The following is a 27925-nucleotide window of genomic DNA, read 5'->3' on the forward strand; positions in this document are numbered from 1 at the left end:
GAGACCTAATTGTGTCTTTTTTATCCTTTTTGTCTTGTCAACTGTTTTTCTCAAGCACATGTTAGTGGGAAGTGAAAGATGGCAGTCACTTTTCTGCCAGCAGTTGCTTTTGACCTGCCTTGAGGCCAAAATAGTATGGTCCTTCTGTCATATATCAGCTAACCAAAAACATGACCAGTTTTGGACAGGGAGTGGTCTGGCATCAACCCTTTTGAATTTCTTCATTCGATGGTAGTCACTATCCAGTATGGCCACTGTCACTAATAGAAAAATGTTTAAATGACTTCTCAAAAACTTGGACCAAATTAGACCGAAGAATTCCTGGCATTTCCAGATTTGTTTAAATGATTCTGATCCATCTTTCAATATACAAGCCTTGACTAAACATAAAAGAATCTTTGAAAATCTTCTCAAAAACTGCTGAACAAAATTTGTATAAATTTGCGAGAAAGCATCCATGCATGAAGCGGTCTTTCAGATTTTAAAAATGATGCCACCATTTAAATTACTTAGAAAAACCACACAAATGAGTTTGCAAAAAGTGCTTTACAGAATTTGACCAAATTTGACATGAAGCATTCTAGCATAGAAGTCTTTGAAGTTTGTTAGAGTGATGACAGTAAGCTATCAAAATATGCTGCCATTACTAAAAATAGAATATCTTTGAACAACACATTCTCACAGTTGCCTAACCATTTTGTTGGGGTGCTAAATTTGACTTAGAATATCCTTTGCTTAGATTGTTTTTAGTTTGGTGGGTTTTTTCTTCACAAATTGATCCACTATAAGGATACAGCTATAATTTACAAAAAGTAGAAAAGTCTAAAAACTTCTCAAACTGCTTAACAGATTTGAACAAATGGGACAGAAAACATGCTGGCATAGAGGGCTTTAAGTTTTGTACAAAAAAATGTACAAAATTTGACACTAAAAACACTGGCATGGAGGGCTTAAGTTTTGTACAAAAAAATGACAAAATTTGACAAAGTGTCCTTGCATGAAATGCCTTCTTTCATTCACAGAAATAATTCTATACCACTGTCACATATGTCTGCTGTTATTAAAAGTAGTAAACAAATTTTGCATGACTTTATCTTGTAAGCCTACATAAGATAATTTGACTTGACAAAAGTGTCCTAGTATAGTGGCCTCAATGCATTTGACTAAATGATAATGAACTGGAGAAACCTTGAAAACCCAGCCAACTGATCTTGCTTTTGCAGATTTGGGCCATGTTTGCCAGATGAGTGATCTTAGGCCAAACTTTTGGCTCTTATGCAGCAATGCTTTGATCAATGGCATGATGCATCTAATATGCATGAATTTATATACATTAAAAAAAACCAGAAGAGACTCTGAAATGGTTATTTTCAAAACATATGCAATCAGCAATATTGGAAGAAATTTCTTTGGAAAGCATCTTTCAGACTGATGTAAGGCACAACATGCATACCCTTGCCTTTATGTTGATAGAATTAATGCTTATCTAGGTGAGTGATCTAAGGCCCCACATGCAGGCCCTTACCTTTATGTTGATAGAATTATGCTTATCTAGGTGAGTGATCAAAGGCCCAACATGCAGGCCCTTACCTTTATATTGACAGAATTATGGTTATTGACAATTCTTATCTTTGCACGGCATGTTGTTTGTAACCAGCTTATTTTGAGATGCTTTCAAAGCACACATTTGCATGAATCATGCAAAATTTGTACACATTTTGCACATGGAGAACAATGATGTGCGAGAACTCCTACAAAATAATTTAAAGTTGCACTACAAAATAATTTAAAGTTGCATATATGAAAATGTACTTGGCACAAAATACACTTTTCTTTTTAACCATTCACCCTTAAAGTGGTTGTCACTACTTAAGTCAGTAGAGGTATCATTATGCTTGTCATGAAATCTGTCTTTTTCTTAGGTTGGCAACTGTTGACACATCTAGGTTCTACAGCTAGACTTGAATAGTTAAAGTAAAATTGATTGCTATATTGTGCTCTGGAACAAGCATTTTCTCATAAATTTGAATCCTGCATCAAGGAAGTATTACAAATGCATGTATAAAATGCAGGTTAACTAGTAAAACCAAAATGTAGTTCTTCAAATGACAATGTTTAGTTCGGCAAATACTGGGTAATGATGATGAAAGTAATTTTTAAAGTTATGAAGTATATCACAGTTGTGGAGCTGGGAAAGTGCTAATGGAAATACCATTGAGTGGTTTTGAGCCTGAAATACAAGTCCAACATATACATGCTGGATGGTATTAAATGAGTCCAACATACATGCTGGATGGTATTAAATAAGTCAGACATGCATGCTGGATGGTATTAAATGAGTCAGACATGCATGCTGGATGGTATTAAATGAGTCAGACATTCATGCTGGATGGTATTAAATTAGTCAGATATGCATGTTGTATGGTATTAAATGAGTCAGACATTCATGCTGGATGGTATTAAATGAGTCAGACATGCATGCTGGATGGTATTAAATGAATCAGACATTCATGCTGGATGGTATTAAATAAATCAGACATGCATGCTGGATGGTATTAAATGAGTCAGACTTTCATGCTGGATGGTATTAAATGAGTCAGACATGCATGCTGGATGGTATTAAATGAATCAGACATGCATGCTGGATGGTATTAAATGAGTCAGACATTCATGCTGGATGGTATTAAATGAGTCAGACATGCAATGCTGGATGGTATTAAATGAGTCAGACATGCATGCTGGATGGTATTAAATGAGTCAGACATGCATGCTGGATGGTATTAAATGAGTCAGGCATGCATGCTGGATGGTATTAAATGAGTCATTCATGCTGGATGGTATTAAATGAGTCAGACATGCATGCTGGATGGTATTAAATGAGTCCAACATACATGCTGGATGGTATTAAATAAGTCAGACATGCATGCTGGATGGTATTAAATGAGTCAGATATGCATGCTGGATGGTATTAAATGAGTCAGACATTCATGCTGGATGGTATTAAATAAATCAGACATGCATGCTGGATGGTATTAAATGAGTCAGACATACATGCTGTATGGTATTAAATGAGTCAGACATTCATGCTGGATGGTATTAAATGAGTCAGACATGCATGCTGGATGGTATTAAATGAGTCAGACATGCATGCTGGATGGTATTAAATGAGTCCAACATACATGCTGGATGGTATTAAATAAGTCAGACATGCATGCTGGATGGTATTAAATAAGTCAGACATGCATGCTGGATGGTATTAAATGAGTCAGACATTCATGCTGGATGGTATTAAATGAGTCAGATATGCATGTTGTATGGTATTAAATGAGTCAGACATTCATGCTGGATGGTATTAAATGAGTCAGACATGCATGCTGGATGGTATTAAATGAATCATACACTCATGCTGGATGGTATTAAATAAATCAGACATGCATGCTGGATGGTATTAAATGAGTCAGACGTTCATGCTGGATGGTATTAAATGAGTCAGACATGCATGCTGGATGGTATTAAATGAATCAGACATGCATGCTGGATGGTATTAAATGAGTCAGACATGCATGCTGGATGGTATTAAATGAGTCAGACATTCATGCTGGATGGTATTAAATGAGTCAGATATGCATGTTGTATGATATTAAATGAGTCAGACATTCATGCTGGATGGTATTAAATGAGTCAGACATGCAATGCTGGATGGTATTAAATGAGTCAGACATGCATGCTGGATGGTATTAAATGAGTCAGGCATGCATGCTGGATGGTATTAAATGAGTCATTCATGCTGGATGGTATTAAATGAGTCAGACATGCATGCTGGATGGTATTAAATGAGTCAGATATGCATGTTGTATGGTATTAAATAAGTCAGACATGCATGCTGGATGGTATTAAATGAGTCAGATATGCATGCTGGATGGTATTAAATGAGTCAGACATTCATGCTGGATGGTATTAAATAAATCAGACATGCATGCTGGATGGTATTAAATGAGTCAGACATGCATGCTGTATGGTATTAAATGAGTCAGACATTCATGCTGGATGGTATTAAATGAGTCAGACATGCATGCTGGATGGTATTAAATGAGTCAGACATGCATGCTGGATGGTATTAAATGAGTCAGACATGCATGCTGGATGGTATTAAATGAGTCCAACATACATGCTGGATGGTATTAAATAAGTCAGACATGCATGCTGGATGGTATTAAATGAGTCAGACATTCATGCTGGATGGTATTAAATGAGTCAGATATGCATGTTGTATGGTATTAAATGAGTCAGACATTCATGCTGGATGGTATTAAATGAGTCAGACATGCATGCTGGATGGTATTAAATGAGTCAGACATGCATGCTGGATGGTATTAAATGAGTCAGGCATGCATGCTGGATGGTATTAAATGAGTCAGACATGCATGCTGGATGGTATTAAATGAGTCAGATGTTCATGCTGGATGGTATTAAATGAATCAGACATGCATGCTGGATGGTATTAAATGAGTCCAACATACATGCTGGATGGTATTAAATAAGTCAGACATGCATGCTGGATGGTATTAAATGAGTCAGACATTCATGCTGGATGGTATTAAATGAGTCAGATATGTATGTTGTATGGTATTAAATGAGTCAGACATTCATGCTGGATGGTATTAAATGAGTCAGACATACATGCTGGATGGTATTAAATGAGTCAGACATGCATGCTGGATGGTATTAAATGAGTCAGACGTTCATGCTGGATGGTATTAAATGAGTCAGACATGCATGCTGGATGGTATTAAATGAGTCCAACATACATGCTGGATGGTATTAAATAAATCAGACATTCATGCTGGATGGTATTAAATGAGTCAGATATGCATGTTGTATGGTATTAAATGAGTCAGACATTCATGCTGGATGGTATTAAATGAGTCAGACATACATGCTGGATGGTATTAAATGAGTCAGACATGCATGCTGGATGGTATTAAATGAGTCAGGCATGCATGCTGGATGGTATTAAATGAGTCATTCATGCTGGATGGTATTAAATGAGTCAGACATGCATGCTGGATGGTATTAAATGAGTCCAACATACATGCTGGATGGTATTAAATAAGTCAGACATGCATGCTGGATGGTATTAAATGAGTCAGATATGCATGCTGGATGGTATTAAATGAGTCAGACATTCATGCTGGATGGTATTAAATAAATCAGACATGCATGCTGGATGGTATTAAATGAGTCAGACATGCATGCTGTATGGTATTAAATGAGTCAGACATTCATGCTGGATGGTATTAAATGAGTCAGACATGCATGCTGGATGGTATTACATGAGTCAGACATGCATGCTGGATGGTATTAAATGAGTCAGACATTCATGCTGGATGGTATTAAATGAATCAGACATGCATGTTGGATGGTATTAAATGAGCCAGACATTCATGCTGGATGGTATTAAATGAATCAGACATGCATGCTGGATGCTATTAAATGAGTCAGACATACATGCTGGATGCTATTAAATGAGTCAGACATGCATGCTGGATGGTATTAAATGAGTCATTCATGCTGGATGGTATTAAATGAGTCAGACATGCATGCTGGATGGTATTAAATGAGTCAGACATGCATGCTGGATGGTATTAAATGAGTCAGACATACATGCTGGATGGTATTAAATGAGTCAGACATTCATGCTGGATGGTATTAAATGAGTCAGACATGCATGCTGGATGGACAGAAATTGATGGCATACTGGTCACTCCCCACCTTTCAGAGGCATTTTGAAATATAAATAAGTCAGATAAATAAAAATACAACGTAAAAGTAGAGTGCAATTTTTTTTTTCCTTACTCAAACTATTGGCCCTGTAGGATTTGTGTGAGCAAACTATATAAGCCCTATAAGGGTTCAAATAAACTGAATATATTTGAATTTTTTAAAATGAAATTAAGAATTTAGACGAGTTATGGGCTCCTATTTCCTTCACATTTTCATTTAGAAGAGTTATGAACCCTTATTACTCCACATTATTATTTAGAAGAGTTATGGACCCTTATTGCTCCACATTATCATTTAGAAGAGTTATGGACCCTTATTGCTCCACATTATTATTTAGACGAGTTATGGACCCTTATTGCTCCACATTATCATTTAGATAAGTTATGAACCCTTATTGCTCCACATCAGCATTTAGGAGTTATGGACCATTAGTGCTCATACTCCTTGCTTCACTTTAAGCAGCATACCTTTACTGAGGAATATTGCATTTTCACAAAAGTTATTATATTGATGAGACCTTGATTGACTTGGAATTCTAGTGCTTCTGGTCAAATTTTGAAAAGGGATTACCCCTGAATGCCCATATTTATCAACAGAGACCCTGTTGAGCATATGTTGTAATTTTCTTTAAATTAGCATTGTTATTTATTTTCAGATTCACTTTCCAAATGAGAGAGTTTCCTTCCATGCTAATAGCTTACCTGACCCAAAAAGTATCAAGATGGTGAGCACTGCTCCCTTCATATGGGACATTTTGCATTTATTAAATCATATCTGTATGCAGATAGGACTGAGATGTGTGTCAATTCTCAAAACACAAACTCACTAGATAAGGCTTTTTATTATACATTTTGCCCAGACTTAAAATGCAATTGCATTGTGTTGGATGAATCATTTTTTAGATGTTGTTAAGCACATGTAAATCCGATTAAGTTTGTTGCATGATGTCATAGCAGAAGATCTATCAAGACAAAACAGTCCATATAAAAAAAAAAAACGATATGTAAAGGCAAAACTGTAAAATCGCCTCACCTCTTACTATGTATTTATGCAAAGATTTCTCATCAAACATATTTGTGTTTCACTTTGATGGTTTCTGCACAGTAACATTAGTTCTAAATCCAATTCCTTGACCAAATTTTGTGGATGGCTTGTGCACACATTGGGTTTGAAAGAATTGTATTTGTAATGGGGTCAAAAAGTTAAAGTTCAAGGTCACCATGACTGAAAGAAGATAATAGTTTCCACACAATAATAACACAGAAGTAGAATATGTAATGATATGAAATAACATGATAATTTGTTCTCATTAGCCAAGAACTAACAATAAGGAAGTAATTAAAAATGAAAAACTTTTTGAAGGGATTCATAATCATACTTGTGTTGTACAAGATGTAGTGGTATACAGGAGGGCATGGCATGGGGACCTGTGTTAGTACAGTTTAATAAAAAGTAAGTGGTAGATAAAGCAATATTAGATTGATGTACCTGCAACTTTAAGTTCTCATTTTAAATTTGCATTCAGTAATGTTATATGTGATTGGTAATAATCAATGTGTTCTGCTTTTTTCACAGGATGCCTCTCTCTGTGTTCTTGTGACCAACCTTTTGTCTGGTACCCATAATCTGAAGATCACAGCAAGGCAGCTTCTGTCTTGTGAATACTTTGTGAAAACAGTACAGGACAAGAAGGAGGAGGAGGTAAAGGAGAGGGCACCTGCCCAGAAAAGCAGCTCAGTTTTGCAGCCCAGCCAGGGTTTCCAAGAGAGTACTCAACTCACCACACCTGTGCCCAAATCATCACCAAAGCATCACCCCATCATTCCAGTCTCCACACCAATGGAAATTGGAGTTTTCAGAGTGGAGGATGTCATGTAAGATTGTCAGCACTGTATAATCATACTTGTCATATTCCCAGACAATGTTGCGGGTTTTGCGATTTAAAAAATGTGTTTTGACGTTCCAATGGGGGAGGGGGTGTGACTGTGCAAGATCAAAAAGTTCTTTGTCGTTCTTGTCTTCATGGAACTGAATCTCATCTGCTTACAGCTAAGCCATGAATCTTGCAAATCTCCGAGTTTGCTTTACCATATTTGCCGGCCTATAAGACAATAATTTTTACCAGAAAATGTTAGCTATGTCTTATACTCCAAATTGACTCATGTATGGATTATGTCATCTGAATCGCTTTATCGTATTTTTCATATGGAAAATAACTCTACAAAAGTACGAAAAATTATTTCAAAAAAATATTTAATTTTGGGGAAGAGATTATGTATGAAAAAATATAGGATCTCACATTGAGTATTTTAAACAATTACATGATCATCAGTATTAAAAATTAACATACATCAGATGTGTTTGCATTAAAGCAGCATGCACCAGTAATGTACGTTGTTTGTAATATATGTTGTTTAAATTTGATTACATATATGTGGATTAGAATTGACAAGTTAGAAGATGAATAAACATAACAAAGACATATTCCATCACAATTTTCTTCTTGCACCTAGTATCAAATAAAACTTATGCCCCTTTGAGAGAGAGAGAGAGATGTCTTCACAGTTGTAAATCTGAATTGTTCACTTACCTGATGACTGATCTTCCTCATGTACAAGTGCAATACCATATTCCATTATCAGTTAATACCACTAGGTAAGCAATTCCTTCTCAATTTTGTTACCACTTCCTTATCAAACAATCTTATGGCGAGGTGGTGGTATTTACATGCTAATTAAATATGCTACAGCTGTGTTCAGTCATTCCAACCTAACACCTGTTTGAGGTCAAGATTCGGTGGACCAGATCAGATTAGCGAGGCTATCAATAGGGAAATGAGGCTACCCATGGGTATTTTGAATACCATATTATATAATGAAAGGAAATGACAGGTGGTTACTGGTGTAAATTTATTAGACTGTGACATCATTTGAACTTGCCAATGGAACTGACAGCAATTTAAAGTAACATCTAGCATGAGCAAAGATAAAAAAAAAGTGCCACCTAAGTACAGGAAGAGTACATGCACTTAAAAAATCCTGTTTGTTAGGAATGGAGAGTTCGTTATACTTGCAAAGAAAATTAGAGAGCATGTGAAATTGTCGTTCTTGGGATTTAACCTAAGTAGAGTATGGTATGTATTTTCATAGTTTACATTTACTGTTTCATTTATTAATGTTTTCTCTCTTTGACAAAAGCTTCAGTTCAGCTTCAGCTAAACAGAGGCAATAAGGTAAGCCAAAAAAATTAATAAAAGAAACTCTCCCTGTCTCTCATATATTGGACCATATTTTATTTTGATCACGAGGTGCAGGAAGAAAAATGTGATGGAATACATATGCATCCCTCTCTCTCTGTATCTCTCTTCCCCCACAAAAAAAATCTAGATAAAGCATTTTAGCATTAATGATGCAATTTCCCTATTGCTGGTAATATGAAATAGCATACAGTGATACTTTTAATATTTATGAAACCAGACGTTATTATAGTTGAATTCCACGCAGCATTGCAAGTTTTATCCTGTCTGTAACTCAGTAATTTTTCAAGTCAGTGTCATTGTATGTAGCTAAAAATACATAATACATTTAAAATACTTTGTGTGAAACAATTTAGGTACTTTTAGTTACATTTAATGATCATTACCGGAAAGGTTACTGAGTTACATATAGGATCAAATTCGCAATGCTATGTGGAACGAAGTGAAAAACACAAATCAAGGTATTGATCTGGCCTTGTCTTATACTCAGCATCGACTTATATATGGACGAAAGACGGAAAATTTGCCAGATTTGCTAATTTGACTTGTACTCTGCATGGACTTATAGGCCAGCAAATGCAGTAGGCCATCTCTTGATGTTAGTGAAGGCTTATAGGCCAGCAAATGCAGTAGGCCATCTCTTGATGTTAGTGAAGGCTGCTGTTTTGGATGATGAAGTGCTGTCTTCTAAAGATGCCATCTGAAGCGAATATTTCTCATTCAGAAGCCTGTGTATGGTAGCATCATTCCCGTCAACCAATTTTATGTTTTCATGTGGTGCAATGACAGGTTTTGGATGCAGTTGAGTACAGAGAGTCTCTGAAGATTTTCTTCTGCATTCTCAGTTTATATTGATTGTGTTTATTTAGCTGCACTGTTCTTTGACAAATGCCTGTTTCACATTCTGCTTAAATTTGGAGACATTAAGCTTTTGGGGCGCTTTTTTGTCTTGTGGCTGTCTGCTGGGCAGAATCTGGGTAATGAGCTTGGAGACAATGAGCAACTGGTCAGTCTAGCAATCTGCACTTTTCATGGCCTTTACTTAGATATCCTGCCTGTTTCTTCTCCTGATGATGATGTAGTAAACAAGATGATAGTGCTTGCAGCATGGCTGCATCCAAAATATTTTGTTGTGCTTTGGCAAGAAGAAGGCTGTGTTGGTGATTAGGAGGTTGTGTTCAGCACATTTCCTTAGTTGGAAGAGTCCGTTGTTGTTGCATTATGAGTTAACTGAGCAAGGGTTCCACAAGAAGTTTAAGTATAGTAAACCCGAGAGAATCAAGACATTCACTCAATTCATCAGCAGAACAGAAAATTATTTACAGTGGTGGGTTGAATGTGGCAAGATAGAAAAATATTGAAAAGCTTAACCGATATTTTTCTTAGGCAGCAGATGTTAACTATCTGTGGTAAGTTTGTTTTCTGTTTCTGAAGGAAATATCTTTCACAAATATATTGGACATGTCTACACAGACAGATTATTTCATTGAAGCCCGGCAGACAAGAGACAATAAGGCCAGTAGTTAATCTAAAGACCAAAGAACCCCAAAAACCTGGTATTATCAGAGTTCGGTATTTTCAGTCAGAAAAGGGTGCAAGCCATAAGAACAGTCAATGTTCAAATGGTGTCAGAAGTGGGATCATATTAGGCAGAGCACTTACATTACTTTAGATGGGTCTTGAATGTTTTTCTTATCTTTTTCAGTGTGTATTTTTCTGTGCTGACATTTCCATGATTTTTTGTTACAGGGAGAGGTATTGACATGGAATTGTGTACCTTAATCTAAATGTGCTTGGGTTTCATTGCTGCATACAGTGTTATCCAAGAGTTGTCTTTTTTACATCTTAAGATATTTCAAAATTCTGAGTTTGGTTCACCCTTTACTGCATGAGTAAAGAGCTTGCAATGAGAAAACTGTTTACCATAAACTCTTTGAATATTTATTTCACCATAACCAGGGTACTTATAGAGTCAAGTCAGACTGTGTTACAGTATCACAAAATGAGTTTTGTCAGGAAACTACCCGCTTTGCAGGAGCAGTTTTTGAGCTGTATGGCTGATTATTGATACGGAGTCCATAAGGTTTCATTAACCTGTGTGCTGCTGTTGATGTTTGGCTTGGATGATGTAATGTCCATTAGTGTGCATACATTACAGGCACTGATGGTGAATTGTGTCACCTGTCTTGTTAGGTTTTTGACTGCCAAGTTGGGATTCACATCAGCCATGGTATACTGACCAGATTGTTGTGATGCAGGCAATGTTTAAAGCACCCTTTTGGCCCTTCCTCATGCTACAGAGGTAAGCAGTGTGATCCTAAAAAGGGCTGCTGAGTTCCACTGCTAAGTTGGTCTAGTGAAAAGCAACCCTATACCCTGTGCTGCCTGTGTACAGATCTTCAACTACAGCTCCCAGTGTATCCACACATGCTGATCGCAACTCACACATCACCACAGGATTTAAAAGTGTCTGTTGTTGGGAAGGGAGTTGTGTCATGACTTGCACATGAGTTGAACTTAAGTGGAGGAAGTTGCCTAGTCACCCACACTCTCTCGTCCAGGCCTGTCTGAATCTTGTGGTACAAGGTCGATATGTCTGGAGACAAGTCCAAATACACTGGGTGGCCATCCATTCCTACTTCACCTGAGTAGACGCCCTGCACTGTTGATACAGTTCTTGCTAGCTGCCTTCAGAGCCAGATGAGCAAATCTGTTTGGCCACCTGATCTACCAGGAATGACTTTCCAGAGGGAGCCAGGTGTATCTGTCCACTTAGGGTCAATAGTCAAAGCTTGCACTGTCCACTGTTACTTAGTCTGACTTGACCAGACATATTTATACACTATACAACAGGCAGATGGTGTGATGAGCTCATAGTTGTAGTTTGCACAGCAGGTAGATTTACACAGCATATTGTTAGGCAACTCAAATACTTGCATTAATTTTTGTATGCCTAGAAAGTTTAATACATGGCACTTTTTACGTTTTTATATGCCACCAGAAGGTGTAGTGTCGATGTTGTCCTCATGGCACCCATCCTGATACCAGCTTCACCATCTGTTGTTAACAAACTTTGTAGCTGGGTTGTACTTGGGTAAAATGCTCTGGATATGGGGATCCAAAGGTCGTGTTTACTTTGATTCAACTAAGAAATGTGGTTTCTGGGCAGTAACTTTGATTTCTCCAAGGTCCACTGTTAGCACACTTTATGAATGACTTCTGCTTGTGGTAAGGAAGAAACCTATCGATTTGGTGGCTAAAGGTCAAATGGCAAGGCCACTGACTGAAAGAATAAAAATAGTTTCTGCAAAACATTAATTCCATATCACATGGCTTAACCTTGTGGAAGGCTTGCACTTGGGGTAATGAAGAATCCTCAAGCTGTTGGGGTCATATGGGTCAAAGACTTGGGGTAATGAAGAATCCTCAAGCTGTTGGGGTCATATGGGTCAAAGGCCAGAATCATTGACTGAATAATGAAAAATGGTTTTTGAGCAGATTTCATTTCTTGACAATACACCTTCCACAAAGTTCTTGGATGACTTATGTTCAGTAAGAAAGAAACTTATTGACTTTGGGGACAAAAGGGGAGGTCATTGAAAGAATAAAAATGGTATTTGTATAACACTTTACTGCAAGATGACATACCTTAACCAGAGTTAGTGGAGGACTTTCACTTCAGGTACGAAAGAGATATGTTGATTTTATGGTCAGAAGGTCAGATGTTAGGGTCACTTTATTTGAACCATATTTATTTGGCCTTGATGAAGTGAATAAACATGTTTTAGAAGCTTAATTTAACTTGATTTGTTTCCACTTTTAGGGTCCAGGAGGATGTAGTAGAAGAGGAAGAGGTAGATGATGAAGATGATTCATCTTGGACCACAGCATCGAAGTCTACGTCTGGTAGTAGCAGAAATGACTCTCCCCTTGACACTGTTGTTGAGGAGACCAGTAGGGCAGAGCATGTCTCACAGCCGGATATTGAAATGCCAATTGGAGAATGGAAAGGAATAGAGGCAGAACAAATTGACCAGAATCTTGATAACTCTGGAATAGAGGGAACCTACATTGATAAAAATCATTTATTCGAGCCAGTGAGAGACAATGACAATTCAGCAGGAAGTGTGACTACTGGTAGTGCTAATTTCAGTGTTGTACAATGTTTGGACCCTCATGGCAGTTCTTCCATCAACGTGCTTCCCAATGACTCCACATCCATTAGTACACAGTACTTCTCAATGCCAGAATCCAGTTCAGCAGACACTTCCCGTCAGGCAGCTCCATCTCCATCACCAGAGGCAGATAACTCGAACAATCAAGGTACTGGAGCCATCTTCAACTTAACTCAAAGCATTGAGAGTCAGTAACTTCAAGCCATCAACTTTGCATTTTTACTCACATCATTAATTCTTCACTTACTTTGTTCATATTTTACTGACATTGTTGATATAGCCTTGTCTCATTAATATGAAACTGTTCACACAGTCAGATATTGTAAACATCTGGAAAATAAGGGTACACAATGATTTCTCCAGGACTTTCATGCAGAAGGTGATTTCCTGCTATGGCATTTACGTAAAGAGGATTTTCAGTTTTTTAATGGTGCCAGTTTTACATGAGTACATTATGAATAGACTGCTAATGTTTCAATAAATGTGGGTTCATGATATATTTTTTTGGGATAAGGTTCAAATCTTTGGACTGTGTATGGTATTATTGACACATGGATATCAGTCATATAGTACAACAGCGATACTTAACTGTATGAATCTAAACTGCATTACCATTCAGTACCAAAAATTATATCTCTGCCATTTGCAACCTTGAAAAATGCAGCTACTTAAAGGATTTTAAAAATAATTCAGGGGATGAACTCATCTCATTGCTGAATTGCTAAATGTCATTTAAGTACTGTATATACTTGCCTGTAAGTCCTGTCAAACTTTAAACAACACAAACTCTGGTCTGCAATCGTACAATGCATCAGCAAATCACCAGTGGTCATTTGTTTTACTTAAAATTCACTGATTTTGACTGCAAGAACAAACTTAAAGACCTAATAATGTTTCCTACCTTAAATATTTTCAGCATGTTTTTTTATGTTTTCTAATTTCATGGTGTTTGTTTTTTGTAATCATCATTATATGTTTTTTTATGTTATAGGTGTTGTCTAATGTTGTAAAGCGCTTAGAGCTTTTAAAGATTAGGTGCTATACAAAGTCCTCATGATTATTATTATTATTACTGAATAATCCTAACAATCAGCATAGACCCAGATTTCCAGTGCATTATGTGAAGTCAGATTTTGGTCTCTGCAGTTTGTATTTGGAAACTACATATAAGTGTAAATCCTTGATTTTGTTGGTTTTTTAATCAAAAGCTTACATGATCAGCACGAGTTTTTAATATTGAATATTACAAGTTTCCCTAGGTACACAGTCACTTATCTGTGCAATTTTTACACATTTAAAAGGGGATTTATTACATTTATTGGAGATTCACCGAGTCACATATCCATAAGAAAATACTGCATATATGCTTTCTTTTTTTCATTAATGAAGTTTTCTGTTTTATTCTTAGCTATTCAACTTAGAGGCATATTATATAAATTTGGTTGATTATACTTTGGATACCAAGCAGACAAACTTGGAACAAAGTAAATACATTAATAATTATACAGATCACAAAATTAGGAGGAAAATAGCTTCAGAAGAATAATGCTTAGGAATTGTTTTGTTGTTGATCACACATTTATGCTCTTATTTTGCTTCAGAATTAATGGGTTGTCAGTTTATAACGAGCTTAAGTCATGTGTGCACTTATATCCAGATTTTACTTATGACTTTGCAAACATTCAATGAACAGTCAGCTTTACAAGGTCTATTGTAGATTGCAGGATTCACTCCAATTACTCAAAAGTCATGTGAAAATTGTGCATCATTAGTTCTACAGGTCACAGATCAGAAGAGCTTATGGGTTGGCTGTTGTCTTTCATCCTGCATCCATCCATCCCTTAAAACAATTTTGCTATCGCTACTACTTTTAAACTACTTTGAGGATTGCCATGAAACTTGTATGACCACAATAGTAACTATCCTGAAAATCTTGTTATTGCAACTCTGAAGAAATAGAAAGTAATATTAGCATGGGAATTTCACTAAAAGACTTCTTGTTAATGGTGCTGTCATATTGAAATTCTTATCTCTACTTCCCCTGGGTGGAAATTCTTGTCAGCATTTGGTTTTCACCAGTAGATTTCTTGGGGTATTGTAGTTGGTACTACATGAAAATGGTGCAAATCTGACATCCAGTATGGCCACCACGACAGCCATCTTGAAAATGTTTATTGCTACTCCTCTTAAATGAAAAGATATATTGACTAATTATGATATCTATTTGGTCATGAATGAAAATGATATCCATCTGACATCCAATATGGCTGGCACAATGAACATATTGAAAATCTTGTCACTAATTCTCCTGCCTGGATGGTCAACTTTGGATTTTCGTCAGTGGTGTTCAGTTTGCCTAAATGAAAATTGTGCCGATCATACATCCAGTATGGCAGTCATAATGGCTAATTTGAAAATGATATCACTCATGAATATTAGAGATGGTTTTGATATTCAGCAGTTAAAAAGAAGAAATGGTCATATCTTGAATTCCTGTAAATTTTCAGACAGTAGAGCACAAGTCCCTTCCTTTATTTTATTTTGGGGGGTTTTTTTGTTGTTTTTTTTTATAAATTTCTCCAATGTTTAAAAAATCGCCACCTATTTTGTTTCAAGGGTGTGGTGGGGGAATTCTCCACCAATATTTTCAGTTCTAATATAGACCCTGTCTGTTCCCATTATTGTCATGTATCATTGGGATCCATGTTAATTTGACAAGTCTAGTTTTCATGTTATTGTTGAATTGTTTCATTTTATTGTTGATATTATCAGTTTGTAAATATATAAGTATGTAAATTTAATAACATGCAGCGCATTATCGAGATTTTCTTAATGTAAAAACTGGTAACGCAGAATGGCTTGTGCAGTTTAGGATAAAACTGAAATGCTTATGCAGTTCAGGATGAAACTGAAATGCATATGCAGTTTGGGGAAGAGCCAATGTGGCAGAATTAAAGAATATTTTGTTGCAAATATGGTTGCTTAAGGAGTGTGGACATCATAAACCATGTAAATTTGTGGAACAAAGAAAAATGTATTGTGGAAGGCAGGTGAGATGTAGTTTTAATGGGGAATTTTGCTATCTTTTAGCCAATGTGAACTAGATGCAGGGTTATCATGAAGCCCTTATAATAAGTATCATTGAACAAATATATGGCACCCAAAAACATTTTGAATGGATTTCATGGATATTGGCAATTGAAAATGTGTATTTACATTAATGTATACACAATTTACACAAATAATAAAATATCCTTAATGCTAAAAACTGTTTCTCTGGACTTGGAAGAAACAAAAATTATTATAAGAGACCTTGATATGACAAGTATTCACCAGGGGAGGGAACTCTACTGAATATGAATAGGCTGTATTAAATAGGCCCAATGCACTCTCTTGCAAGTCATATGAGGTGACTGTTGGAGCTGCAACAGCTCAGTGGTCAGCATGCCAGACTCTGGACCAAAACGGGTGCTGGTTTGAATCCTACCATTGAATTGGCCAGATCAGCGTCATTTACTTCAATTGCTTTTATTGTCCTTTTGCTGTCCATTGTGGACAAGTTTCATTGTACTCCCAAATTCATTTACTAATGAGTTTTTGAAGCATGTTTAAAAATAGATACTAACTATCAGACCTGCATATTATGTGCATGCTGTATTAGTCACTTGTGTTTTAGTTACTAATCTTGCATTATTTTCATTCATTTATGTCTTTGACTAATCACAGCTGTTTGTTCAGCTAAATCTTTTTCAATGCAAATAAACATGCTAATCATAGTAGAAACTTGTGATTGTGATCATCTTCAGTAATATATGTTGCCATTTTTTCAATAGTAGCATGCAGTATACTATTTTTTTAATAATTCATGCAAGTGTGTGTGTGTGTATATATATACATATATTAGTTTGAGTATGACACGGTAGTTTATAATATTTTCAATAGGCATACATGTGTACAATGGGTGTAACTTGTAAACAGCTTTTGTAATGATTCAAAGCAAAACATTTGCAAAGTATATGATAAAGGTACTTTTCTGGGACAAATTTATTTATATTGCCTGGGGTGGACAAAATCCTGCCTGCATCCCCGTGATTATCCATTAATTTACATCATAGGGGTGGCTTTAAAAATCACTTGTCCAGCCCATTCCTGCTGTATACACTGGCATGCAAGAACCCTGTATGAATGTTTTTTCCCCTCCTAAGTCTTACTTTATTTCATATTTCTAATTTAGAAACTGTTCGGCCAATAAAAATCTGAAGCAGACTTAAAATTTTGATGTTGATTATTAAATTACAATTAGGTGTTACTTGTTTCCTTATACAATATAACTGCTTTTGATGGTTTCGGCAGCTGTGGAATTTGCATAATTAACATTCTCTAATTATGAAAGAAGCAGAAAATAAGCAGGCATGGTTTTGATTGACCCTTGTGATATTTGCTTGTATTTTAAAGAGCAACTTTTTGTGTTATCTTGTCTTTTTCTACATATATGCAATGCTCATGTCAGCAGATCTCTGAGTTTTGCATGCACATGGTGTAGGGCTGGTTTCATTTTTGTAATCTTGCAGTGTTCAATATTCTCACTGTAGTGCTGAAGTCAATGACAGGACCACAGTCCTTCCTCAAACTTGAGAAGAAAACATACTGCACTTCCCCATTAAGGAGATTTCTGAAGGCTGCAGAACAAAATGGAACAACTTAATGCTCAGCTTCCCAGATATCTGTGAATGGATCTAGCTACAAACACTGTTTTCCAGCACTGCAAACACTGCGATTTCACTTTTATTAATAATGTGTACAATACAATTCATCCAATAACAAAGCTTGCAAGTAATGTTTCTAATAAGGAAGACATGTATGACCAGTACACACTTTTTGTTCTGCATGTATAGGTGAATGTAGGACTGTTTTTGTGTGCATTGGCTGCTTGTCTGCTATTTTCATTTTGTTAACTTTTCAAGTCATCTCTGGACATCTTTAGTTTCCAGCATTGGAACTAATCTGTTGCATGGCTAGTGACTTCTCTCAGGCTGGCTACATTTTCCAGTCCATTTCCCATCTGGCTAGGTAATTGTTAAATACAAATCTTTGTTTTATTTTGGATTATTTTATCAAAAATTTGTTGAAAGTTCTAATGTATGTGTCTGTGGTGTGTATGCATTATAATTTGTGTGCTTATTTGGGATGTCAAACTTTGGGTCATTTACGGTAGAGTGGTGTATGCAGGAAACATGAACCCTATAAATTAGTTTTCAAATTAACTTACTGCCATCTGCATATTACAGGAACCATTTATCAGTATTTTCTATGATTATTTCAACATAATTTCAGCATAGCTCAGTCTGAAACTTGTCATTTTATTACAGACATTAAAATCTCTTTCACTGACAAACAGGATAGTGAATTTTAAGATAGTCCAGTGACAGTTAATGTAACTTGGCATGTAGTTGGACTGCCTGACTAACAAAATTTTGGAAATAATTTAAAAAACTAGTTTTTGTACAAACAGTGAGATTATTCATTCTCGTTCAGAATCTAAAGTGTTTAATTGAATGCTTTTATTCACCAATCAGCGATTATATCCACCATAACTCATGTACATATAAAGTATAAAATCAATTATATCCAAGATAACTCCTGTACTAATAAAGTAAAAAGTGATTGTGTTGGCATGTTGTTATGTTCATATGTGGATTGTAAGTTTAAGATATATCAAGCATATGCAACCTTACATATTTGGCCTTCTCTCCAGATCTAGCTTGCAACCTGGTTTTTTCCCATGCTTTTTTACATCGTAGGGTGTGTCTTCAAAAGTCATTTAATCAGCCCATGCCCTGGAGGAAGTTGCACATGATTGATATACATAGAGATTTATTCTGAATTTGTTGATTGCACAGATAATTATTTTCATGGGTATCTTTCTAGGAAAATACAGTTGTTATGATAATTGCTCAGGGAAGGATTAAAAATAGAATGTGTTTTAATTGGTAATCTGGAATAGTTACATCATCCATGTATCAATTCATGAAATACAGGAATGATATATTTCTTTGCATTTAAGATGGTTTCAGTGGAATTGTTAGCTCAAGTGGTCATAGATCAGAAGGGATTATGCAATGGCCTGTCTTTTCTTGTTTGACTTATGCTCCTCCATTAGCACAAGAAATTGCTACTCCTTCTAAATTAATTTGAGAATTGCCATGAAACTTGACATATACATTCATCCCAGGATCTAATTCAGACATGTGCAAGTTCCTCCAGGTGCAGGCCAGACAAATGATTTTTAAAGCCACACTCTGTTATGTAATAAGGCAGATAAAACCAGGTCACAGTTTGCACATGCTTGATCTAGTTGGTCCTAAATTAAATAGTGCTTCTGAAGCATCCAATATTGCAACCACAGCAGCCATCTTGAAAACAATTGTAACAACTACTCCTCCTTAAAGATGATGCTGATCTAACAAACAACATGGCTGCCATCTTGAAAACTTTGTTATTGGTACTTGTAAAACGGAAAGTGAAATCAACATGGGGTTTTCATCAGAAGACCTCTTAAGGTGCCTAGTTGATACAAAGGAAAAAAGGTACTCAATGGATATACAATATAAGAACCCCCATGGCCATCTTGAAAATCTTGTTATTGCTATTCCACCTGAATAGATCGTCTTGTCAACATAAGATTTTCACTAAAAGACTTCTTATGGAGTCTAGTTCATTTGTAAAAAATATTGTACTGATCTGATATCCAATGTGGTTGCTACAGCTGCCATCTTGAAAATCTTGATACTACTCAAAGATAGAAAGTTATGTCAGAATTGGGTTTTGATCAAAAGACTTTATGGACTCGGGTGGCTCATTGGTTAGTGTGCTGGACTCCCAAACCAAAAAGGTGTGCACTACCATCAGAACAGCATGGGCCAGCTGCCATGGTGTGTCCTTGGAAGGCAATTTATTCCAGTTGCCTCGGCACTAAATAACCTACTTGTGTTGCTGTGCCATAAAACACCAGTCTGACATCCAGTATGTCCACCAAAGTAGCTAATTTGAAAAAAAATTTACTGCTGAAGAATATCTTAGATGGTCTCAATACTTGACAGTTAACAGGAAGAAATGGTCCTATCTTAAATTCCTGGACATTTTTTTTTACCAGTAGAGCATTAGTCCCTTTGAGGAACTCTTGTTTCAAATCACATTACAGTCTTATTATTTACCTAATGGGAAAAAATTTATTTTTGTATTTATCAAATGCATTGTATTATTAGGAACTGAGACATAGCTGTCAGTTTTCCAGCTCTGGTATGGGCATTTCAACAGCCTATTAAGGTTTTGGTTAAAGTTCTTTATCTGCAGTTTTTCCTAAACTCTTGATGGATTCTCATCTTTTTTGGCATGAATTAGACGGTTCATTCTTCAACATGCTCACTCCCCCCTTAGACCTTGTGGTACGGAACACCATTGTAACAGATTCTGCATAAAGGTTTTGGTTCAAGTTTTTTTATTTACCAATATATACTAAACCCATTTATGTATTTTGGGGTCAAGGTCACAGTCAGAATTTACATTAACATATTTGGTTATTTCATTCATTTGCTTATGTTATATAAAGCTCTTGACAGAATTTGTTCATTCTTAGAAAGAATGATTATGAACCTAAAGCAATTCATTCTGCTACATTTTCAATAGATCCATTGACCTTGGGGGTAAGGTGAAGTCATAGGAAATTTGTGTTAGCATTTTGGTAATGTTTTATTCATTTGCATATGTTTCCTAAACCCCTCGATGGCTTTTCTTCATACTTGGAAAGAATCTTGAAGCTACGACAATTCATTATGGAAAATGCTTACTTTACTTTTTGGCCTTGTAGTCAAGGTCATGTTTTACTTCATTGCTTTTAATGTTGGATTAATACAAAAGCCATTGCCTTCTTGTTGTATGCATTCCTATCGCATGCATTTCTTGATATCAAAATACATTTCCTCAAATATTGTTATACACAGAAGCAGGTTTTGTGGTTCCTCGATATGCACCTGGAGAATGATTGTGTACATTCATCCTGCATATTGAGTATTAGTGAGAATCATTTTTGTACACTATCTGCATATTGAGTATTAGTGAGAATGACATTTGTACACTGGTCCTGCATACTGAGTATTAGTGAGAATGACATTTGTACACTGGTCCTGCATACTGAGTATTAGTGAGAATGATTTTTGTACACTATCTGCATATAGAATATTAGTGAGAATGACATTTGTACACTGGTCCTGCATACTGAGTATTAGTGAGAATGACATTTGTACACTGGTCCTGCATACTGAGTATTAGTGAGAATGACATTTGTACACTGGTCCTGCATACTGAGTATTAGTGAGAATGATTTTTGTACACTATCTGCATATAGAATATTAGTGAGAATGACATTTGTACACTGGTCCTGCATACTGAGTATTAGTGAGAATGATTTTTGTACACTGGTCCTGCATACTGAGTATTAGTGAGAATGATTTTTGTACACTATCTGCATATAGAATATTAGTGGGTGATTTTTGTACACTGGTCCTGCATACTGAGTATTAGTAAGAATGATTTTTGTACACTATCTGCATATAGAATATTAGTGGGTGATTTTTGTACACTGGTCCTGTATACTGAGTGTTAGTGAGAATGATTTTTATACATTGTACACTATCTGCATATAGAATATTAGTGGGTGATTTTTGTACACTGGTCCTGCATACTGAGTATTAGTGAGAATGATTTTTGTAAACTCGACCTGCACATTGAGTACTTGTGAGAATGACATTTGTACACTGGTCCTGCATAATGAGTATTAGTGAGATTGACTTTTGTGCACCATACCTGCACACTGAGTATTAGTGAGAATGATTTTTGTACACAAGCCCTGCATACCGAGTATTAGTGAGAATGCTTTTTGTACACTAGCCCTGCACATTGAGTATTTGTGAGAATGATTTTTGTACACTAGCCTTGCATATTGAGTATTTGTGAGAATGATGTTTGTACACTAGCCCTGCACATTGAGTATTCGTGAGAATGATTTTTGTACACTAGCCTTGCATATTGAGTATTTGTGAGAATGATTTTTGTACACTAGCCTTGCATATTGAGTATTTGTGAGAATAATGTTTGTACACTAGCCTTGCATATTGAGTATTTGTGAGAATGATGTTTGTACACTAGCCTTGCATACTGAGTACTTGTGAGAATGATGTTTGTACACTAGCCTTGCATATTGAGTACTTGTGAGAATGATGTTTGTACACTAGCCTTGCATATTGAGTATTTGTGAGAATGATGTTTGTACACTAGCCTTGCATATTGAGTATTTGTGAGAATGTTTGTACACTAGCCCTGCACATTGAGTATTTGTGAGATTGACATTTTTGCACCATACCTGCACATTGAGTACTTGTGAGAATGATTTTCGTCCACTAGCCTTGCATATTGAGTACTTGTGAGAATGTTTGTACACTAGCCCTGCACATTGAGTATTTGTGAGAATGATTTTCGTCCACTAGCCTTGCACATTGAGTATTTGTGAGAATGATTTTCGTCCACTAGCCTTGCATATTGAGTATTTGTGAGAATGATGTAAGGATCTTATAAACTGTGCTGTAGAAAAAATTGGCACATTTTATCTTGCTTTATTTTATTTAGCTCAAGTGCGATGAGTGTCTTTTTTTAATTTTATATTGTGCATTGTGTAAGTTCCCAAGATGTCTGATTTTTTTAAAAATTCGTGTCACAGCATTGAACAATTTTCATGGAAATATTGTTGTATGTACTATATTGCTTTTTACTGAACATTGTTGTAGAAGTTCTTCAGTAGTAGAACATTTTTCTTTCCAAAGTTGTTGTTTCTTTTTTTATGGTGTTTTGAAGATGCTGATTAAAATGGTTTGAAGTTGCATTCTGCAACTGTTACACTCCATATTGCCACCCCGATTCACAATTGTATTGGCTGGAGGATGAAGAAGTTTTCAACCCTCTAGGATTTCTAACTTTACACACATTAAACACTGAGATGAACAAAATCACATCTGTCACCTTGTCAAGATTCTATCAGACAATTCTGTAACTTCTGTTTTGTCTCTGCAGTATGACCTGCCTACAGAGTCATCAAATTTCTTTCCATTTTTAGGAAAGCAAGAAACAAGTTTGTCCATTTCTTTCTTTATATCCCTCATGCCCATCCTTATGTCTGGCACTTGTGAACTTTAACTTTTCATGCAGTTTTTGATGGATTGACATAAAACTTGATAAATATTATGGTCATTATCTCAAGATGCAAATATTAACAAATTACTTTCCTTACACAATTCTTAGTTTATCTGGCAGTAAACCAGAGCTTATGCGATGGTCTGTTGTCTGTCATCCATTGTCCATCATCAGACATCGCATGTTCTGCTGTATGTCAGTCTGTTAGTACAGATTTGTTATCATTACTTTTCAGAAATTACTTGGATGATTACCATGAAACTTTATTGTACACACATCTGGTAGTCTTCTGAAGATCTAGTTCATTCTGAATGAAAATGGTACTGCCCAGGTATCAGATAGTGCCGCTACAGCAGCCATCTTGAAAACCTTGTTATCCCTTTCCCTTCTGAATGAATGGTCATATCAGCATCTGCTTTTCACTTAAAGACTTCTTGTGATGACCAGATGGTCCCAGATGACTTGACTTCTTATGATGACTAGATGGTCCCAAATGACTAGACTTCTTATGATGATTAGATGGTCCTAAATGATTACTTCTTATGATGACTAGATGGTCCCAAATGACTTGACTTCTTATGATGACTAGATGGTCCCAAATGACTAGACTTCTTATGATGACTAGATGGTCCCAAATGACTAGATTTCTTACGAGGACTAGATGGTCCCAAATGACTACTACATATGATGACTAGATGGTCCCAAATGACTGGACCTCTTATGATGACTAGATGGAACCAGATGACTGGACTTCTCATGAGGACTAGACAGACCCAAATGACTAGACTTCTCACAAGGACTAGATGGCCCCAAATGACTGACTTCTTATGATGACTAGATGGTCCCAAATGATGAATTTTTATGATGACTAGATGGTCCCAAATAAATTTTGTTCTGATCTGACATCCAGTATGGTTACCGTCAAAGCGATTCCAAAATTCTTAATATTGCTACTCTTCCTGAATGAAAAGTGATATTGACATGGGTTTTTTTGCCAGAAGACTTCTTGATGCTGAGTGGATCATAAATAAAAATGGTGTTGCTCAGCCAACCAGTATTGCTGCCATAGCAGCAATCATTGAAAAATTGTAAATGCTACTTCTCCTAATTGGATGCTCAAATCAACAAAGGGGTGGGGGGGGGGGGTCATCAAAAGACTTTTTATGATGTCCACTTGGACCTAAACTAAAATGATACTACTGTGGTGGCCATCTTGTAAGCACTACTCTTCCTGAATGGAAAGACATATCAAGATGGGGTTTTCACCAGAAGACTTCTTATGGCATCATGTTGTTCATATATTAAAATGGTTCCACTGGAGCAGCCATTTTGAAAATCTTATTATTGACACTCCTTCTGAATGGATGCTCATATTTGAATATGGGGTTTTCACTGAAAGACATTTATGATATCTGCTTGGTTTTAAAATGAAAGTGAGGGTCTCATGTGGCCATGTGGTCTAAGACACTTGCCTTTACAGATCACTCAAATCTCACCACTGTTTCCGTTGGTTCAGTTCCTCGCTCAGACAACATTTATGAGAACGTTTTCCAGTATCTTCCAATGGGATCATGGTTCTTCCTGGTCTCTTGATCTGCCAAATATACTGACCACCATGTAAAATCAGTTGTGCTGAAAAAATAGCATTAAAACAAACAACAAATACTTCAAGAAAGTGTTGCTGATCTTATGTCCAACACAGCAGCCATTTTTTGAAAATCTCGTTATGGCTTCACATCTTGAACAGAAAGTTGTATCAACATGTTTTCACAAGAGGACTTTTTATGATGTTTTGTTGATTCTGAATGAAAATGGTTTCATTGGGACATGAAATAAGGCCTCCACTGGCCATCATGAAAATCTTGTTATCGCTTCCCTACTGAAACGGAAGTCATATTGACATAGGGTTTTCACCAGAAGACATTTTATTATGTCTAGTTGATCCTAAATAAATATGGTATCACCTGGACATCGAGTATCTTTGAAAATTTTATCATTTCTCCACATGAATGTATGATCATATAAACTGGGTTTCACCAGAATTTTTACGATGTCTAGATGGTCCAGTATGGTCACCACAGCAGCCATCTTTAAAATCTTAACTGCAGAAGAGGAGTATCAAAAATAGGGTTTTCACCAGAAAGCTATTTTATGGTTTCTAGTTGGTCTTCAGTAAACATTTAGTCAATATGGTATCCAGTATGGCCACCACAGCAACCATTTTGAAAATTTTGTCACTACTCCACCTAGAGGGAAAGCTATATCAATATTTTGTTTTCAGCCAAAGACTTGTAATGTGTTGTTGGTACTTCATAAAATGGTAATGATTTGGCAACAGTATGGCCACCATGACAGCTATCTTGTTGCTGCTACTCATCCTAAATGGAAAGTCTTATCAACACATTTTCACTAGAAGGCTAATTATGATATCTAATTATTTCTTAATGAAAATGATACCAGTCTGACCTCAAATATGGCTGCCATAATAAACATATTAAAACTCGCTAATTCTCCTAAATAGATATGTCAGCATCGGTGTTCCACCAACATCAGCTCATGCTGTCTAGTTTGCTCTGAATGAATAAGGTGACCAACTTGCATCCACAAATGGCTGCATATTAGATATGGTCAGCAGCAAAAAAATGAAATAATGGTGTTATCTTTATCTCCTTGAAATTTTTTCCAGACGGTTGAGCATCAGTCCTGTAGTGGTTGTCATGTGTTTAGAGTTACTGGCCATCTTGTCTAGCATCTTGATGCAGTGTATGATACAGTCTTATTAGCACAGCTAATCCCAGTTTATCTAGTTTTTTTATGGATTATGTGAAATTTATTACATAGTATAATCATCATCTAAAGATGCAGATATTGACCCCAAAACTTGCTCCTGCATGCTCTGTTAGTGCCATTGCACAATCTGACTGGATGCATTGCATGACTTAAGTTTGTGCCATTGCACAATCTAACTGGATGCATTGCATGACTGTGTTAGTGCCATTGCACAATCTGACTGGATGCATTGCATGACTTAAGTTTGTGCCATTGCACAATCTAACTGGATGCATTGCATGACTGTGTTAGTGCCATTGCACAATCTGGATGCATTGCATGACTGTGTTAGTGCCATTGCACAATCTAACTGGACGCATTGCATGACTGTGTTTGTGAATTCCTGCAATTTTAGTGTATAAAACTTCAGACACATTATGGTCATCAGAAAATGTGCATCTTGACATTTAACTTAGACTGTTTTCAAAAGAGATATGTGCCTTTCTTGACTTGAGATTCATCTCCATTGTGGAATAGGGTTGGGAAATTTAATAGAGGCAGGGGTATATTTACATCAGCACAATGTCTTGTTTACCAGGAAAGTATCAAAAGTTGCATATACTTGACAATGCGGTCCACTAGCTAGTATTTTTTGTAAACCTTGCCATATTCATACCTTCTTCATTGTTGCCATTGGTAACATAATGCATGATTCGGTTATTGTATACACTTGCTTACAAGTCAAGTCAGACTGCAACCAACAAAGATCTTGATCCGCTGTAGCATAATGTGCTTGCAGTTCAGGGTCTGTGTTGTTTTTCTACTAATTGCTCCTAAGAAACTGCACAGAGCCTGTGCATTATGTGATGGCAGATCTGGGTCTTTGCAGTTTGCAGGTGGGCTCGTCTTACGAACAAATATGTATCGCAGTTTCTTCAAGCTAAATAAAAGCTTGGAGCTGAATCTGAAGACCATTTGTCAGTCATCTCAGTAAATGTTTTTGTATGGTCCCTAAGTCAAAGGTGAATATTGTGAACTTGTCAGACAAGTAGTCCACCACTTTTATTTTATGTCATTCATGTTATTCATTAACAGTATGCCATATTCTTCTGTTTTCAGTACTGTTCACTCTCTTAATTTGTTATATAGAATATTGAGTTACCAGATACGTTCAACACTAATATTTGCATTGAAGTTGCATTCGGAAATAAACATTTTATCTGTTGACTGATGTTTCATTGGTGCTTTTTATATGCCATCCAAAATGTCTGACTTATACCATTATTCATGTTCTCCATCAGTCAGTTTCATGTTTTTGTTTCTGCACACTAGCTAGAGTTCTCCACAGTCTACCAATGTTTGGATCAGACAAGAAAAAATATCAATCCTGGGTTAAACACTTTCAAAGATGAATATCACCTGGACTGAAAGAAGAAAAATTGTCGTACATAATGACTTGTATACCTTGATCAAACTTTGTGAATGACTTTTATTTGGAATAAAAAGGCAACTATTGATTTCGTTGTCAAAAGTCACAGCTCTAAGAAGAACAATGGACACTGACATGTGCTTATACCTCAACAGTACCATGAAGTAGCTGGATATTCTGAAATTAATGACTTTGGTATTGTGGTTAAAGTTGACATTTTTCTTTTTTGCTAACCTCAAGAAACTATTAAACTAAATCAATGTCCACACA

The 27925-nt window shown here is 36.2% G+C and overlaps 1 protein-coding gene across 1 annotated transcript in view; it reads left to right on the forward strand.

Moving 5' to 3' along the window:
- The window catches only part of LOC149802337 (serine/threonine-protein kinase 31-like), a 73253-nt gene extending 45800 nt beyond the window's left edge, over positions 1–27453 (forward strand). The window contains exons 12-14 of the mRNA XM_089951549.1: positions 6440–6508; positions 7360–7658; positions 12864–27453. Coding sequence (XP_089807675.1) covers positions 6440–6508; positions 7360–7658; positions 12864–13410 — 915 coding nt within the window. The 3' untranslated portion in view covers positions 13411–27453. The remainder of the gene's footprint in view (positions 1–6439; positions 6509–7359; positions 7659–12863) is intronic.
- The last annotated feature ends 472 nt before the right edge of the window (positions 27454–27925 follow it).

This window comes from Sinohyriopsis cumingii, chromosome 3 (genome assembly GCF_028554795.1).
Source record: "Sinohyriopsis cumingii isolate HCF-2022 chromosome 3, ASM2855479v2, whole genome shotgun sequence".
Taxonomy (NCBI): Eukaryota; Metazoa; Mollusca; class Bivalvia; order Unionida; family Unionidae; genus Sinohyriopsis; species Sinohyriopsis cumingii.